Genomic DNA, 17,823 nt, shown 5'->3' with positions numbered 1-17,823 from the left:
AAGCGCATTAGCTTTAATAAAAAACACATCTTGAAAACAGCGGGTTATTCGAGGTTAAAGATGTGGCGCATGTGAGAAAATACGCTGTGTATCAATATCGTCACATTTAAGGCTTTAAATGAATATCTATTTTCTCCCAGCTGCAATATCATTACCCCGGTGAAGATTTCCCGTATATGTATAGGTTATCGAAACGCCGGTACATTTAATAAAGAAAATATGTGTCGGAAGAACAATTTTACAATTAAGGCTAGTACTACGGCTGCATTTAGTAATATATAAAATAATAAATACTGATGTATAAATGGTTATACTTGGGATGAATTTACAAATGCAATGTTATTTAACGTGGTTTAAGAGACCAAAACGATTTGTTTCTCGCACGATTAAAATATGTTAACTGTATCTACAGGTATAATTGTTTTTATATACTTTAATCAAATAGTTGCATTTTCTTGAACATTTTTAGCGTTCACCAAGCTAAACCCAAGAAAGAAACTTGAAATGTGGATTAAAATATGTGATTAAACATAACCTTACTATGTTCTTCAACAACAGAATCCTGCCCTCCGACAGATTCATTTGAATAAATGCCATTTACTTAATGCATATTTTGTAATTTAAGTTTAAGGCCTTGCAGCCTGTTTTTGTTCGAAACAATGCGTTGCTCAAGTTAAATGATAAAAGATATGTTTAACTACAAGCTATTTTAATTTCAGGTCACTAATTAAAACTATGTACTGATGTAAAAATTAAAACAAAAACATTTAAAACTGAAAAATGCGATTTGGGGACATCAAGAAATTCTGGGAGTCCCGTTTGGGGTCAGGGGGTCAACGCAAGGAGCCCCAAAAGCCCCAGGCCCCGGTGGTACAGCAAAAAAGCACCGACAGACCCCTAAAAGTCGGCAAACACCTTCAAAACATCCCTACACCGCGCAGCAGCACAACACTTCCGACGCACAGTCAACCAACGAATTCAGACTCTCTAAAAAAGCGAACCCACTATGACGTCACACAGAGCAGCGGCGGAAAAAAGGCGCTGACGTCAGAGCGTCGAAGGCTGCATCGAGAAAGGGATGCAAGTGTAGCGTCTATTGGCGATCAGCGCTGCATTGAAGAGGCTAATAATTCAGCTGCAAGATTTAAACTCGCAAATTCAAACGACGCCGCTTTAGAACAGCTTAAAGAATCACCCATTGTTTCGCAAGAAGCGGAAACAATGGCGGACCGTTCGGGCAGCGGTATAAAGACGGTAAACGCCTTGGTGAACCGATTTACCGATAAGTCGGGTTATTCTGGACTCGTTTCGCCCAAAAAGAATCAAGACCAGCCTCAAATGAAGCCAAACAAGTTTTTATCGATAGAATCAGAAGCTCAACCTTCAGTTTCGGCTCCAGCATCAGTCAATACTTCCCCTGTGAGAAACTACTCGGAACCAGCCAACATAAAGTTTAATGCTGTGCAGAGCTTTTGGCAGAAACGAGAAAAGAAGCACTTCACAAAATCGCTGCAAGAAAAAAGGTGAGAATTTGGAATAAAACTAATGTTGGCTGGCGTCAATAATTTCTCACGAAAACCAATTATCCGTTTTGCCAGCACAATATTTTTTTATAAATTAAAAATGAATAGAAGAGTACTAGACAGGATTTTTGAATACAAATCCTTGAAATTATTAAACAAAATATACGAATACTTGAATCCCGTACTAAGTTATAGGCGATAGCTTGTGCATCTGAGTCACAGTTGCCCTAACCTGCCCGTCTTATTGGACTACAAGCCTAGACGTAAGGCTCTAAATTTTGTCCCAAAATTGAAGGATTTGCAGTGCTTTCTCACGTTTCTGAAACCCTTTTATGATTTGTCCAGTTCAGTTCGTTACATGTTTATGGTATTGTTCATGCGAGCTTCTAGAAACAGTCACTATCGGTTTAATATGGACTTCAATGACCGCAATATAATAAAGTTAACCGCCATGGGCGGTTTGGCGCTTCGTAGAGCTTAATGTTCGATGTTACAAGCCTTTCTCTTCAGCGTTTCTACGTAACTTCCTTGTACAGTGCTTTGGTGGGCGGGCGTAAGTTCTCTAAACCTTGAGGACATTTTCTCCGTAGAGGTGGTGTATATGCGTGGGAACGATGTTCCCATGCTGTTTCGAAACGATCAAATATCTGTGTTGTATTGTCTCCCATCTATGTCGATGATATTACAGACGTTTTTTGCTGTGCGGTACATTTTTTAACACCGTTTTATATCTTTACTATACTTTCGTTAAAAATTAATTTTCTCCCAAATAACTGTAATGTTCCAAACATACTGATCATTCGGAAACGTCAGTTTGGTAATGACTTAAGTCAGTGACTTGACTATAGTTTTTCGAGAGAAATGACTTGCTTCGTTTAGAACACTCCAAAACGCAGATTTATTTTCCTAAAACGGAAAATATGTTGACTAAAATCACGTACAAAGTGTTGACTAATCCGTTTTACGCAAAATACCTTAATACTAGGGATGTTCAAAGTAGAATCCCAAGGTATTCTAGAATAATAGGTTTCGAATCTAGAATAACGAATCCAGAGTAGCGAATCCTAGTATATTTTTATTAAATTATTTAACCTTAATTTTGTTTGGGGAAGGGATGAATCTTAATCTACCCCACAGGGCCCTCAATCACAGCAATAAATCGCCCAAACAATTTTCTAACATTTGTATATGATAATAAAAGGATTCGATATTCTACTTTGAGCATTCCTACAGTTAAGACTAACGAAAATTCAAAAGAGTTATTTCCGAGTTTTTAAAATCTAACGAAAAATGAATCAACATGTAACCAGTTAAACATTTAGGCTGCAAAGAACCATTTTGCACTTCTTTTTATGTGTTTTCAGATGCATCGTGTGCGGTTGCTACCTCAGTAACTACTTGTACGAGAAGGACAACGCATTATACTGCGAGGAAGATTACTGGGATAAGTTCGGACAACGTTGTAAGGGTTGTGGTGGGATCATAACTGGGCCTATCATGGTAAGCTGGCTGACACTTTGTATGCGACTAAAATGCATTTATAACAGTTTTTGGAGCATAATGGCTTTATAAGTTGTAGTTAGACTTGAAATGAATATTAAAGCCAATATAGAAGTAGGTAACATTTGAAACGTATTAAGTACATTCTAAAATAATGGCTGGAGGTTGTAGTTAGACGTAGAAGAATATCAAAGGTAGAGGTAGGTAACGTTTATTAATGCGTCTTACTACGAAGGTCTTTTTCGTACCTCGCTGAGCCGACCTTAATGTTGAGAATGCAGTTTAACTTTTTTGTTCGACGGTTGCTTGTTTGTGCTTATCTTTATGCGTGGCAAATAAAACTTACTTACTTACCCTTACTACAACCTCGAACCATTCTGATCCAAGGTTTAAAGTTACACTAACTTGTGTCAGTTAATTTTACACAAGTACACAAGACTTGCATCTAGTAGGCGTGTATTAAGTCTTCATGTGGATTAAAAGCTGCCACCTTTTCCATTAAGCAGCGCTGCCATAAATAATGTACGACTTGGTTGGCCGCTTACAATGCTAGGAAATCGTCATCAATCGATCCTAAGAGAGCTTTTTGCGAATACAACGTTTTGTAGTGGCTCTTCTAAAAAAGAAAAAAATTCTACCAAGATATTAAATGCCTATATTTGATATTGAAGATAACAGTTTAAATACGAGCCATGATACCATTTTAAACGAATATTGAAACTTACTCGGTAAGCGTACGCCGAACAATTGTTTATTTCTGACGCCTTTTGTTCAGAGGGATTTAATTTTACGAACGAAGAAGAGATTTTAATAGGACATAGTTTGGCTATTTGAAAGCAACCGTTATCAATTTCACCATATCTTCGCTACACGTTTGCTCTTGTCAAATAGGAAAGGCTTCGGTTAAAAGATCATTTGTGGCATACTTAGAGTGGTGAGGTTGAATAACATAGCAAAATAAATATCGTAAAATGTCCTTTTAATTGTTTGTGTGTTTACAAAAGTCGCAAAATATTTGGCTTAAAACTTAAACATCTTATTTAAATTGTCATTTACCTGTCCTGAACGAGCTTTATTTATTGGCGTGATTGTTAAACTATTCAAATAGGTTTGCAGAACGTTACGTGCAAATTCTACATTTACTTCTGTTGTATACATAACACTAGAACATATGGCTGATATGCACAGCGAATGTTTTGTGTGGGAAAGCAGTTCATGTAGAGGTGTGTGATTTCTGCGTGGCAAACTATAGATAAGCCACAACAAACAATAATGTCCTTAAACAAATGCCATAACCTTAGTTACTCCTGTCATAGTATCGGATGTACAAATAATTAGAAATAGACCTATGTATCGGTTTACCGATATATGTATCGGCTGATATTTGGCTTTTACCGATATATCGGTATCGGTAAATGTAGGCCGATACTTTCGCCGATCTTTTAGTACAAAATAATTTTTTCCTGTACAACAAACAGCTTCCCCATTTTGAGTTTTAGCATCACGCCAAGTTAATATGCAAAATAATTGTTTAATAATTAATAAAGTTGCAAACTAAAACGGTTTTGATTTTAAATTAAAAAAATCAAGTTTTAAACATTTCCGGGTATATAAAAAAATCGGTATCGGGTATCGGTCCAAAAAAGTGATATCGGTCGATCTCTACCGATAATACCATTTCGTATTGGACATCGGCTTATATCCGATAATATCGGACGCTACTAGTTGGAAGCCACTGCGCTGCAAAAACTAATGGCTCCCAAATATCATCAGATCGCAGGCAATTATCGTTTCCACCCTGAGTGCTTCGAGTGCGGATGTTGTAAGAAGTGCATTTCTGATGGCGACCTTTACTCACTTGTTCTCACACAAGACACAACAAAGCACGTCTCGAAACTCTTCTGCCAGAACTGCTACCAGGTAATACTATAGGGGTGTTGTGCGGTGGGGGCGCGTCGGAATGGCGTTACCACATTGTTTTAAAAAATAACCAATTTTATGAGAATTTGTCTAATAAAAATACTTTATTTCAACCCAAGTTATGTGTCTGAAAGACTCAAGTCAAGTCGCCGAGACGAAGGAAATAGATTTCAATGCCTCCAAAAAAAATATAATAAATTTAGTTTTGCATTTACACCTATAATATATAAAGACTGTAATGCTACAACTATTGTTTGGTTATTAAGCAGTAAACATCTACATACCACATATAATACCACGGTAAAAGTTGCCCCTGAAAATATCAAACTACCTCCACTCCAGAAAACACCATATCACCTTAACAAGCTAAGAACGCCTGATTTTGTGTAAACATGTTAGCTAAGCTAACCAAAGGGAAGCACGCAGCTCGAAATTTCACCGCGTAATATCTCCAGAACTAAATAAGATATCGAACAGAATTTTTTACACTGGAAAGATTTGTTAATACTCTTTTCAGTCCGATTTTAACTTTTGACGTTTATGATTTTTTGAGCGAATATTTATACCCTACCCCTGAAACAGGTTGATTTATACTTTATATTCCAACAGGGACTTGTTGAATGGAGCTCAAAGACCAGCAAGAACAACCCGGACTCACAACCACTACAAAACTGCCTGGTGGTCATGGTGGTAGACTTCCTCCCAGTTAAAGGTAATACAGTTCTTGTTCCAAAGATTCCCAACCCATGGGTGGCAACCCTTCATTGGGCGGCTGTTCGGTTTGGTTGGGTCGCTGACTGTACTATTTGTATACGGTTAGATGTATTAATATTGGTCCTTAGCAAGACTTCTCAAAAAATTGGAAATTAAATTTTATTTTTGCATGAACTTATTGGAATTTATTAAACCTTAATGAATAGTTTTAGGCAGTTTTTATATAGTTAGTTCCTAATCTTTTTTTTAACCCAGAGCAAATCAGTCGTAGTGTTTAACTTTAAGTCCTTTAGAAATTGTTTTTTTTTTATTGCAAGTGAATGCACACTTGAAGTAGAACTGCTATAATCAGGCAAAACCATTGGGGAAATCGTAACACCAATAAAAAAAGAATTACAATTTCACTACCCCAATAAAAAAATATGATATTTTATTAGATTCGATTGTATTTAGGCTATTTGTCTTCCAAAGATTCCATGGGTGGCAACCCTTTATTGGGTGGCTGTTGTGTTTGGTTGGATCGTCGACTGCAGTAGTTTTATAGATGTATTAATATTTAATATTGGTCCTTAGCAAGACTTCTCAAAAAAATTAGAAAATACATTTATTAGATTCGAATGTATTTATGCCATTTGTCTCACATTTTATCGCTTAAAAAAGTTCAGTGAAGATAGTTTGGCCCCGTTTTTTTGGTTGCTTCGCCCACTGAACTCACATGGTTAGATTTATTGAGATCGGTCCAGAGCAAGATTTCTCCAATATTTGAGAGAATTTAGAAACTAATGCAAAGACATGGCTTGCAGCAATTAAATTCTACCTTGTTTACACTGATGTCTTGTGTTTGTTCGCTTACAAAAACTTTAGTCAGGAAAATTTGGCCGCCAAACTTCGTTGTTACACTGACGCCTTATTTTGCGTCGCCGCGAAAAAACGTTGAGAAACACTGACTTATTCCCATGGTCATTAAGCATTATAATCCTGTGTCAAGATCATAACGGGAACACATTGAATTTTCCAGTACTAAATTTTTAATGACTACTATGATAATAAGTTTAATGGTGAAAATAACGGCCCAAATAGAAATAAAAAGCGACATGCTTTGTCGTTCAAACGTTTCGGCAAATACTCATGCCAACGTTTGAATAATAAAGCATGTCGCTTTTTATGTCTATTTGGGCCGTTATTTTCACCATTAAACTTATGAACAGATCCGTACATAGTGTTCCATGATAATAATGTTTTCGATACAATTTGACATAGCGTTAATCATAGAATTGCCGGACAAAGCCATATACGCACTTGTCAAATATATGTTTGTTTTCAGACCAGTGTTTCCATGCATATATGTGGCACCACAGTTATATTTTGTAGCCCATGGATTGTACGTAATTAACCCCTTAGCATTGTAAAAACTGAACCATTAATGATCATTGGCATATACTGTGATCAAACAGTAGCACTGAACAAGCATTAAGGCATACTTGTGATAACATACCGGGTGCCACAAGACTGGCAACTTTTAGAGACACTTCCTGTTTATCTAAGGCTCACAAGACTTACCAGTATAGGAAGCAATATGCAAGCTACAGCTACACCATGACTGATTATCCGAAAATCACGTGTTGTCATGTACCCGCTATACTGACGTAACTAGAACATTCAATGAGATAAAACACTGGACGTTACTGTCACAAAACTTTTTTATTGTTTAAAGTCCGCTATTTTCACCGAATTTAAGTTATTTTTGTCTGACAAATTATATCTATCTACACCCCTGGTAATTTTAACCAGTCATTCTGAAAATATGAATGCCTATTATAAAAAGACGCTCTTCCGGTCATTATACAACTACCGTACGGTAAATGAGCTTCTATTTATAGTACTATGCCTGGTACACCAGCATATTCATGCAAACCCATAGAGGAGTAGGTAATAGTTTGTACGTTTTGAATATTATTGTCCTGTGTGAAAATACCATTATACATTTTAAGTTACTAGCCAAGTTTTTCGAAACCCATGGGTCCACGCCCGAAATTGTGTGGCGGTTTGATTGCTTGGGCCGCCGACTGAAGTAGTTTACATGCTTAGATTTATTGGGATTTGTTTATTTCGAGCGTGATTTCTTCAAAAGTTGAGAAAACTGTAGGACACATACGAGGGCATGGTTCAATCCGAATTGATTTATACTATTTGTTTTGTTCACTAAAAGAAAAAGTTTACATAAAAATGGGCCGCAAAAGCTTCGCTGTTACTTGCGCTTCAGTTTTCGATGCGAAAAAAATGTTGAGAAACACTGCGCTTGCTGAACCAAGGTATTAGCATTTTCCTATTTTCTTATATTAACTGACTCTGATCTAAATGTTTTCAAATATGCCGTAACAAGACATTTACATCAACCCAAATAACCCCTACCGCAACTTATATATATTATTATTCAACATCACTTTTATTCTTCAGCCATTTCACCTTCCCAAGGTTATGGGGTCAAAGTTCGTGACCTTCCGGTCATAGTTCAACCGGAAAGCGCCAGCGCTCAAGTAGTGGGTCAGATTGTGTGCGGGTAAGCCCCTGTTTCGATACAAATACTTTATATTTCGCATTTTTACTCATTTATTGGAAATTAACTTGTAGCTTTGTTTTCGCTTTATTGGTTTTCCTAATAAAAAATTGTTTGGAACTTGTAATGCTAAATTCATAACAGATATCAACAAAATTATAAAGGAGGTTTATTCCTGAGAAACTTTAAACTTAAAGACGAACGGTCCTTCTTTTAATTTAGTTATTTCAGCAGTTCTTAATAAAAGAGCCCTAAATGTAAAATATTACTTTATGTTGGACAGAATAGTTATATTTTCGTATTCTTACAGGTCTTCTAATTTGTTGTCCTAAATATAAATGCTTTTAAATATCAAATTACAATTTTATATTAGAATGTAAATTGCAATACCCATAAACTTATTTTTCCCAAAAAAATTCAAACAATGTACCTGATGTTTATCTATTATTATTTTTCCTCATAATGATTTAAGATATACTGCTTCTGCAAGTAACACCCCTAAAAAGTTTATTTCGCAACCAGACCTACGACACCAGGTGACATTTTAAAACTTTTTTAACCTTTCGACAGACTTTCTAGTCCAAGTGAGGGGAATTCCCTGCAAGTTGGCGATAAGCTGCTTCAAGTGAACGGACTCACGGTCAACCACAACGCACTTGATCTGGTGGGTTTAACACAGATTAAAAATAAATATGCACTCGCCATTTGGGAGGGTGTCTTACAATCGCAACTCGCCTGGGCGAAATAACACTCGGAAAAAGACGACAGACCGTCTGCGAGTATTGCTATCGAATTGATTTTTTTCCAATACTTAACTTAACGTGACTTTCTATTTTGTTACTACAGCTATATACATATTTCATGTCCCCATTTTTTTAGCGGGCGAGTGCAAATCTGATTATTTTTATTTAATTTGTCAAACTTTAATAAAATCCGCTTTTACAGATCGACCGGCTCGCAGACCCGGGAATTCCCCTGCAGATGACGGTGCAGCGTGACGTCACACTTTCCATGGATGCCGTCACAAAAAGCGGGGGGTGCGGCCACAGGAGGTCGCTAAAGATTGAGATCCTCACAGCCCCCCTTCCCCCTGTGCTTTCCCGACAACCCCACAGTCGCGAGACGTCGCCTATGACGTCACAACAACCTCTGCTGATGACGTCAGACGATGACGTGTCGGTCACGTGCTCGCCTTTCCTCGCCGGCGACGTTTGTTGCTCGCAAAACTCTTTCGAGGTCGAGACACGTGACGTAACGAACCTTGATGACGTCACGTGTTACGTGTCGCATACATCATCGTGTGATGATGACGTAGGCAGCTCGGTTGAGGTGAGTTCGATCGGAAGTGATGACGAAATTCTCTCGGACAATAGCGTACAATCATCTCCCGCTAAACTACCTACACCGAAGCAAGCGAATAATGACGTCATTATGACGTACTCTGATGACGACATCGCTCAAATGCCCCTCGAAATTTCACCCGATGACGTAAAAGCCCAAAATCACGAAGTCACAATTGTCGAAGACGCAAGAAAACGTGAAAATGGCATAACGCCCCCCAGCGACAACTCTGACGTCACGCCTTCTCAAGATGACGTCACTCCCGTTCGAAATGACGTCACCCGTCCACCGGTGTCGCCACGGAGCAGGCGCGGGGGAGTGAAGCGGAAACCAGCGAGGGTCGAGGAACTCATGAAGGCGGTGGCAGCACAGGAGGCAGCCAAGCGGAACGGGGTCAAAGGTCAGGCCGTACAGGTCGATGACGTCATTGTGACCACGAAGAAGGGGGAATCCCCGGCGCGGAGGAGCAACTCTGTGCGTAATGACGGGACGAGTGTGATCATGAGGAAAACATCGCCAAGGTTTGTAGTCATTATAAAAACACTTTGTGATAATTGAAATGGTTTTAAATGCTGTTAAGAATTGAGAAAAGTCAGTTGTGCTGAAATATTATTTAACTTTCCGATTGTAGCTCACAACCTTTGATACTTGAGCGCACTTTAAAGCGTTCATTGTTTCGCAGTCATTTAATAATCACTAGAATTTTTTATAAGTTTAAAAAGTTCAAGTAATTTTTTGTGTTTTATCGCTTTTATCTTCACTTGATTTTTACACTGATGATAGGCATGAGTTATTGCCGAAACGTCTGTGAACAACGAAATATCGATTTTTCAAATATTATGACTTAAGTATTTTATTGAATCTAGTATTGTTTTGTAATAAATACGCCAAGGGTAAAACTTAAAAACCGACGACTTTTGGATCATATTGGTTGAGGTTGTAGTAAGGCGTATAAGAATAGCAAAACTCATGCAGAAGTAGATGTTGAAAATGAATAAAGAGATATTCGAAACGTTTACAAAATGCTACCGACCCACTTTTGTATGGGCTTTGATGTTCATTCTATAACTACAACCTCCAGCAATTATCTTAAGATTTATTCGTAACGTTCAAAATGCAACCTACTTCTGTGCGCTTTGAGTTTTTTACTGCGACGGCTTTTTGTTTTTTTGCTTTTCTAACCACTTCTTCTGCTTGCAACAGATCCAAGCTTACAGTAAGTTCTTCCAAATCAACCTTGTCAGTGTACAGCAGTCGCCAGAACCCGGTGTCGTTCCACCAATACCCGAGACCTTGTGGCGCTGATCTCAGTAGGTCTGAGTCCATGAGATTGCATGGGGCACACGTCAGTCAAACACACAGGTGGGAGAACTTAATAAATTGAATATTTACGCAAATAAATATGGTTCATTTTTATCCCAGGTTCTTTTTTACTTGCTAAAGCATTTCTAAGTTTTTTTTTTATTATTTTTGTTTTGTAAGCCTAACAAAATAATGCTGCTTTTACACCCAAGACACGTCATAAACAAAACTAATTTTGAATTTTTTTTCACGATTATTTATCAAATAAGCTAATTTTAAGGGTTTGTTTACCTCAATAAATTGTTTTTCATCTGTTTTCACCCAAATAAACTAATTTGTGTGTTTTTTCGTGTATTTTTAACCAAATAAGCCAAATTTTTGTGTTTTTTTACTCTAACAAAATATTTTTACGTTGTTTTTAACGAACATTTGTATTTTCCCACCCAGAGTGTTTCGACCTTGCGACTTGATCCACGGTGAGGTTCTGGGTCAAGGTTTCTTCGGCAAAGCGATCAAAGTGACGCACCGAGATACAGGGGAGGTTATGGTGCTTAAGGAGCTGAACTCACTGGAGGAAGAAATAGAGCGATCCTTCCTCAAAGAGGTAGGAAATAAAGCTCCCTGAGAAGAATTTAACGGCTTGTTTCCTTGATGCCCTAAACCAGGGATGTCCAACCCGCGGCCCGCCTGATGTTTACGAGCGGCCCACCACTTATTCTCACTTTCAGTAGCAATTGTTGTCACTATATTCAAAACGTGTAGAACTAGCAGTGTTTAAAGTAGACCTACTCTTATTTTTGTTAAGAATATAATCGAGTCTAATGTCGCATTTCAACATCCATCGAACACTTTTGTCCACCATTATTGCTCAGCAAAATTGGTCTTTTTCTGAATGTGTATTTTTGCGGACCTTTTTAAGGAAATATATCAGCCCAAAGGTGTCGTACCATGACATGATACGGCATGGCGATATTTACTTGCATATTTAAGCACGGGTTCAGCGGTTTAAAGTTAAGTTGTTTTATAACGTCAATGTATGACGTAACTTATGACGTCACCCATTTAATTTGATAGGTTTTGCAGCCTATCGAAGTTTTTAAAGTGGCAATGCGGCCCATTCGGCTAAAAGGTTGCACATCCCTGCCCTAGACATACGCCTAATGATTAAATATGGATATCATGAAAATAAGAATGTTTCTGAACCTTTTTCTCAGCGAACCGTATATTAAGCGTAATTCTAACAGCGAAGCTTCGGCGACCAAATTCTCCCAACTGAACGTTTTGTAAGCGAGCAATACATAATATATTGGCAACAACTTAGAATTTAATTAATATAATCATTTCCTTTCTATTGTTTCCGCAATTTTCTTAAAATTGAATAAATCTTTCTCAGAACCAATCTCAATAACTCTAACCCAAGCATAGTCTGTTTGTTGCGCATCTGAAGCTTTGTTGATTGTTTATGTATGACCTCACAATTGCAGGTGAAGGTATTGCGCAATCTGTGCCACCCGAACGTCCTTTTGTTTATTGGGGTTCTCTACAAAGAACGAAGGTTGAACATCATCACAGAATTCGTCGAGTGTGGGACTTTGAAAGGTGAAATGACAAACTTTGAAATAATTCCATTCTTTTGTGCGTTCAACCTTTTACAAGTGAGGTTTTGATTTCCTTCTCAGTCACATTAACTGAAGATGATACTAGTTCGTATGGAAACATCTTAATCAAGATGATGTCGATTTACTCGAACTTTTTGGCTTTGCATTTCATTATCAAGCTACATTACAGATCCGTGCATAGAGTACATAATTCCATCAAACGTTTTAATTTTTTCAGTTTAGCTTGTTTGAGCAAAGTAGTGACGTCATTCGGTATTAGATTGGATCGCCCAAAATATCGTGTATCCGAATAAAATATAAACCTTCTAGGAACGACTCATTGTTTTGAATTTCCAATACCAGCAAAAACACTCGATTCTGTACCCGTTTGAAAATTCAATTAAATCTTAAAATAATGGTTGGAGGTTGTAGTTAGACGTAGTAAGAATATCAAAACCTATACAGAAATAGGAAGCATGTTGAACAGTTTAAGTAACTCTTAAACTATTGTTGAAATACACTCTCTCAATTTTTCCTTCTTAGAACTCCTTGAGAACGAGCAGGAGCTGTTACCGTGGCAACAGCGCACGCGTATGGCGCGTGATATCTCGTCAGGGATGTCTTACCTCCACTCCATGCACATCATACATAGGGACCTCAACTCAGGAAACTGCTTCGTCAAGGAGGTAAGCATGACTCAGCAGTTTGTGTGTGGCGGGGAATACCCCGGGGAAAACCACACGTTTTGGGGATTTTTTTGTTTAGATTCAGTTTAAAAGTAGCTATTTTACCCAAAACACGAAATCACTTTTTTCTTGCCTAATTTTTGTCAACATTGGGTTGGGGTGTTTGTTTCGAGCACGTTAAGGCGATTTTCGAGCATTTTGAACAATTGCAATTATCGTAAGGCGCAGGTTTTTGTAAATGTGACCTTAAAACTTGAAAGTCGTGTTTCAGATCCTTCAGTTTTCCCACTTTAAGATCCCAAGTCGAAAAGGAATAATCTTGTGCATTTTGGGGATAATAATTACTGATACCAAAGATATCTCTCAGTACCACTGATTAAAACATTTTTACTTAAATTAAACTTTTTTAATTTAAGACGCCTCTTACTCTTAATGGCTTTTTAAAGCGACTAACTATTTTGTTGCTTTTGGCTCTTTACCGGCATCTAGCGGATAGGGAAATGTAATTGAAAAGTCACAAAATGGCGCAAAACGGCACTTTTGTGTTGAAAATCACACCAGACCAGGTTCAGCATTACTAAAAAATCTGTTTCTCGGTTGACCTGCATTACCCTTTACCGACGTCTAGCGGACATGTAACAGCTGCTTTCTCGCCGCAGGACGGCACTGTCGTGGTGGCGGACTTCGGTCTGGCAAGGGTGCTTCCCCGTTCAACCGCCTCACTGGGCAGACGCAAACGATACACTGTGGTGGGGAATCCCTACTGGATGGCGCCTGAGATGCTGAACGGAAATATGTACGACGAAAGAGTCGACGTTTTCTCATTCGGTGAGTAGCGAGTAGATTATTGTGAGTTTGCGAGTAAGTGGACGTTTTTTTAAGGTTTTAGTGCCATTAGTACGAGTTTAAAGATAAGTTTTCACTTTCTTCCAAAAAGTACAAAAGAACGATCGTTTTAAGCTTTATTTTACTCCTATTTAACCAGCGATAAAAAATGATTTCCATTAATCGCAAGAACGACTTTGTCGGTGGTGTAATAAAAAAGAGGTATTTCTAAGCCTTGCTATCATTGTGTAAAAAAAACACTTAGTAAACAATCTTTCCCTTTGCAAAGGCAACAAACATTTCTACTTGCCAGTTTTTCATAGAAAAGTGCAAAAAAATTAATTTTTAAGTAAAAATCAAGCACCTCCATATTATTAATTTCATACCCGCAAGAAAAAAATGTATTTCAACTCGTCAATAAAATCCCCATTTGTTTGGTAAAGTGTAGAAAATTCACGTTTTCCCAGGCATTGTGTTGTGTGAGATCATCGGGCGTGTGGAAGCCAACCCTGACTACCTCCCCAGGAGCAACGACTTCGGGTTGGCAGTTGTCACTTTCCACAACAAGTTTTGCGATACTTGTCCGCCCTTCTTCTTCGCAATAGCAGCGCAATGCAGCAGTCTTGATCAGGACGAGAGGTACGTTTTAACTAAAACATCTTTTTATATTCGATGTTTTGTAATAATGCTTCCATGGAGGCCTAGAGGCGGGGTGTTAGTTCAGAATGTTTAACCGAAAAAAAATTAAACAACGTTTTTGAATTGATCTACTTAAATTCTTAAACCCTGTTTTTTTTTTCAAAAATATGTGAATATTCTCAGAGGCGGGGTTTGAATTGAAACGGATTTTTAATTGGACGTTTTAGATTTATAAACAGGGTTTCCCTAAAGTCTTTTAATAATTTTTGAATGGATTTTAAGTCATGTTATGTATTTTGAAAGTGTCTTATTAAAATAGGTTTGAAACTATTTGTAATTGTGTTGTCTATGGCTTTTTTACTGCCGTGTGTTTTGATTATAATTAAATATCGTCAAGCGATCTAAGTTTAGGTCATAAAAAAGACAGGATTTTTCTTTGAATGTCTTCGAGTGTTTTTCGTAAAATTGTGTGACAACCCTGTATATAAGAAAATTTGCTTTTTGGTGAAGGACAGTAGGTGAATTTTCATGAAAATATTGACTACTGAAGAAAAATTACTTCCTTAGTGTCACTTGCAAAAATCAACTATCCTATTGTTCCAGGCCATCGTTCCTGCAGCTTGAGTCGTGGTTCGAGATGTTAGCCATGAGAGAAGATCTTCCTCATCTTCCTCAACCTCCACATCTCAACGAAATCGTGTCCTCCCTGTACAACAAGTACGACATCCGGCTCCCCGATGAATACTACCTCCCATGCCAACCTTGCTCCCTGGAAGAACCTCCCATCCTGGAGAGGTCCTCATCACTCGTGTCCTCAGGAAGATCCAGGAAAGATGACGTCATACCGTTTAGGAAAGATGACGTCACAGTATCCAGGAAAGATGACGTCACAGCTTCCAGGAATGATGGCGTCACGCCATCCAGGGAAAATGACGTGACACATTCCAAGAAAGATGACGTCATACTATCCAGGGAAGATGACGTCACACCATTCATGGGAGATGGCGTGGAGGGAACTGGGTTTTATGCTTACGAAGCTTCCAGCGAGATGTGATGCGCGCTTGTTGTCTAGCAACCACGGCTACATCCGAGGTCCTGGAGTTTTTAGAACATAAATACGACAAGATTAGATTTTAACGGAAAAGCCTCAGGAAAGCTATAATTCGTTTGTTGCCTAGCAACCACCGCAACATCCATAGTCTGGAAGATTAAAGATAAATAAGTTAGGAACAAAATATAGCAAAGCGTCAACGTTTGTTCTAACGGAAAACGTCGGCACATAAAATCGTGTTTCGGTTGCGGAAAGTTAAAATATTTCAACTTTGACGCTTTCGGTTAGAAGCGACGAAATTTGCCGTTAACGCTGGCAACGCGTTTGTGTGCGAACTGGTTTCGCTCACCAAATACACGTTATTTCCAGGTTTAAACCGGTCCTGTCGATTTTATAAATGCCAACAACTAAATTTAGCTTTGGTCAATGTTCTACGCCAAGTATTTTGCCAAACGTGATGTCACGTCTCGTTTCTTTGCAAGTTTAGAGTCGACTTGAGAATGTAAAGCTGCAGAATGTAAAGATTTGCTAATATCTTGCCTACCTCAAAACTGATGGAATATTTAATTGCCAGCATTCCATAACCAATAAATGACGCAAACCTATAAAAATATTGAGCCTAATGGAGTTGGTTGTACAGCACTGACCATCACGTTACGACCACAAGGTTGCTACAAGGTATTTTAATCTTTGAATATATTTGAATTGATTTACAGATTTAAAAATCTTATGTCTAATAGCCATTGGATTTATTTTATGTCCAGGTGTTTAAAAAGTGATGTTAAAAAGACATAAAAACTGTTTTTAAATTAATGTTGACCATGGCATTTTCTCTTTGCTTTATGCTTTTGGTCTTTAAATCCACACATTTTCTTTGAAAAGCCCTATAATAGTCTGGCAACCCTGTATCATGGCTAAAATAAAAGTTTTTTTTTCGAAACGTTAACACAAAGTTATTAATTTGTGTATGCGTAACAAAATTGTTGCACACCAACTGTAACAGATAATCATTAGGCTCCAAATCTGTCGCATATAAGAAGGCTAATCTTATAACGCATAATATGTTGCTATATCTGTTGTTGCTGATTGAAGTTCATTCCTTTTCGCGTTTTTTCGACATTCCCTTAAAGTTTTGAACGCTTCACACGTTTTAATTTCGACCAATGTATATTACAGTTATCAGAACGTTTAAAAGTTGCAAATAATCTCTACTTTTGTTGCGGCTGCGCCTTCATAATCCTGTTTGTCATAATAAGAGCTCAAAAGTAACGTTTAAAACAGCTGTCGCTTTACAATAAGTCAGTCTGCCAGTGTTCTTAATCTTTTAAACTTTAAAGGGTATAACCTAGTAAGAGTATCAACGCCCATGTAGAAGGAAGCATTTTGAACGTGTCGAATATATCTTTATTCATATTCATCATCCTTAAATATTCTACCTACTTGTGTATGGGCTTTGATATTCTTACTACGTTTTGTTACAACCTCCAACCATTCAAACGTGGAACTTGTAATTCCTAGTCAATAAATGTTAGGAATGTACATTTGCGTCGGTCATCATTTCCCGTCAGTATTATACTTCCCACTTAAACCTCTATGTTGTGCATTTCAATGCTAATGTGGCCGTACTTATGTTGTCTTGTCCGGTATTATATAAAATATTTATAACTCAAGCAGATGTATTAAAGCACTAACCCTTGTAGTAGATTCCTATGTACACTATTTGTTGCAGAATTTCTGCTTTGTTAACCAGATTTAGTCGAAGCTTCTATAATACTTTTATGTTATTAATTATTTAAATAAACGAGATATAAGTCGATAACCCATTAATTTACAACTCTACTGATAATATGTAATCTTAGTTTTACTTTTATCGCACTTAAATAAGGTGGATAAACGAAAAATTGCCAAAACTTTTTGACTGTATCTCATAAAAATAATCTATTTCTTTATTAAGTTACCGACAAAGCACTTCCCTTTTCGAGATTTGTCGTTTTTTTCAGAGCATTTGCACTTTATTATTCCGCTGTTAATGTATCTCTCGCTTTTGCTTCTTTTGTGTTTTTTGCTGCATTTACTCTTCCGCTTTGGATATTTTGCCTTTTTCGTGCGGCTGCTGGCGGCCGATTCTCTCGTTTTCTGTGCTCAGTCGAATTGCAATAAATTGCCA

At 37.7% G+C, this 17,823-nt stretch overlaps 1 protein-coding gene across 1 annotated transcript; it reads left to right on the top strand.

Moving 5' to 3' along the window:
- The first annotated feature begins 54 nt into the window (after positions 1-54).
- On the top strand, positions 55-17,823 carry LOC146137201 (LIM domain kinase 1-like). The gene is made up of 14 exons (XM_083393920.1): positions 55-1,523; positions 2,888-3,023; positions 4,797-4,943; positions 5,553-5,655; positions 8,115-8,217; positions 8,785-8,878; positions 9,160-10,080; positions 10,766-10,917; positions 11,305-11,461; positions 12,342-12,456; positions 12,999-13,141; positions 13,801-13,969; positions 14,434-14,605; positions 15,209-17,823. Exons 1-14 carry the CDS (start codon positions 781-783, stop codon positions 15,657-15,659), a joined length of 3,606 nt encoding a protein of 1,201 aa, XP_083250046.1. The 5' UTR covers positions 55-780; the 3' UTR covers positions 15,660-17,823.

The sequence above is a fragment of the Ascidiella aspersa genome, chromosome 7 (genome assembly GCF_963924565.1).
Source record: "Ascidiella aspersa chromosome 7, kaAscAspe10.2, whole genome shotgun sequence".
NCBI classification, from domain to species: Eukaryota; Metazoa; Chordata; class Ascidiacea; order Phlebobranchia; family Ascidiidae; genus Ascidiella; species Ascidiella aspersa.
This window is presented reverse-complemented; position numbering and strand designations above follow the sequence as displayed.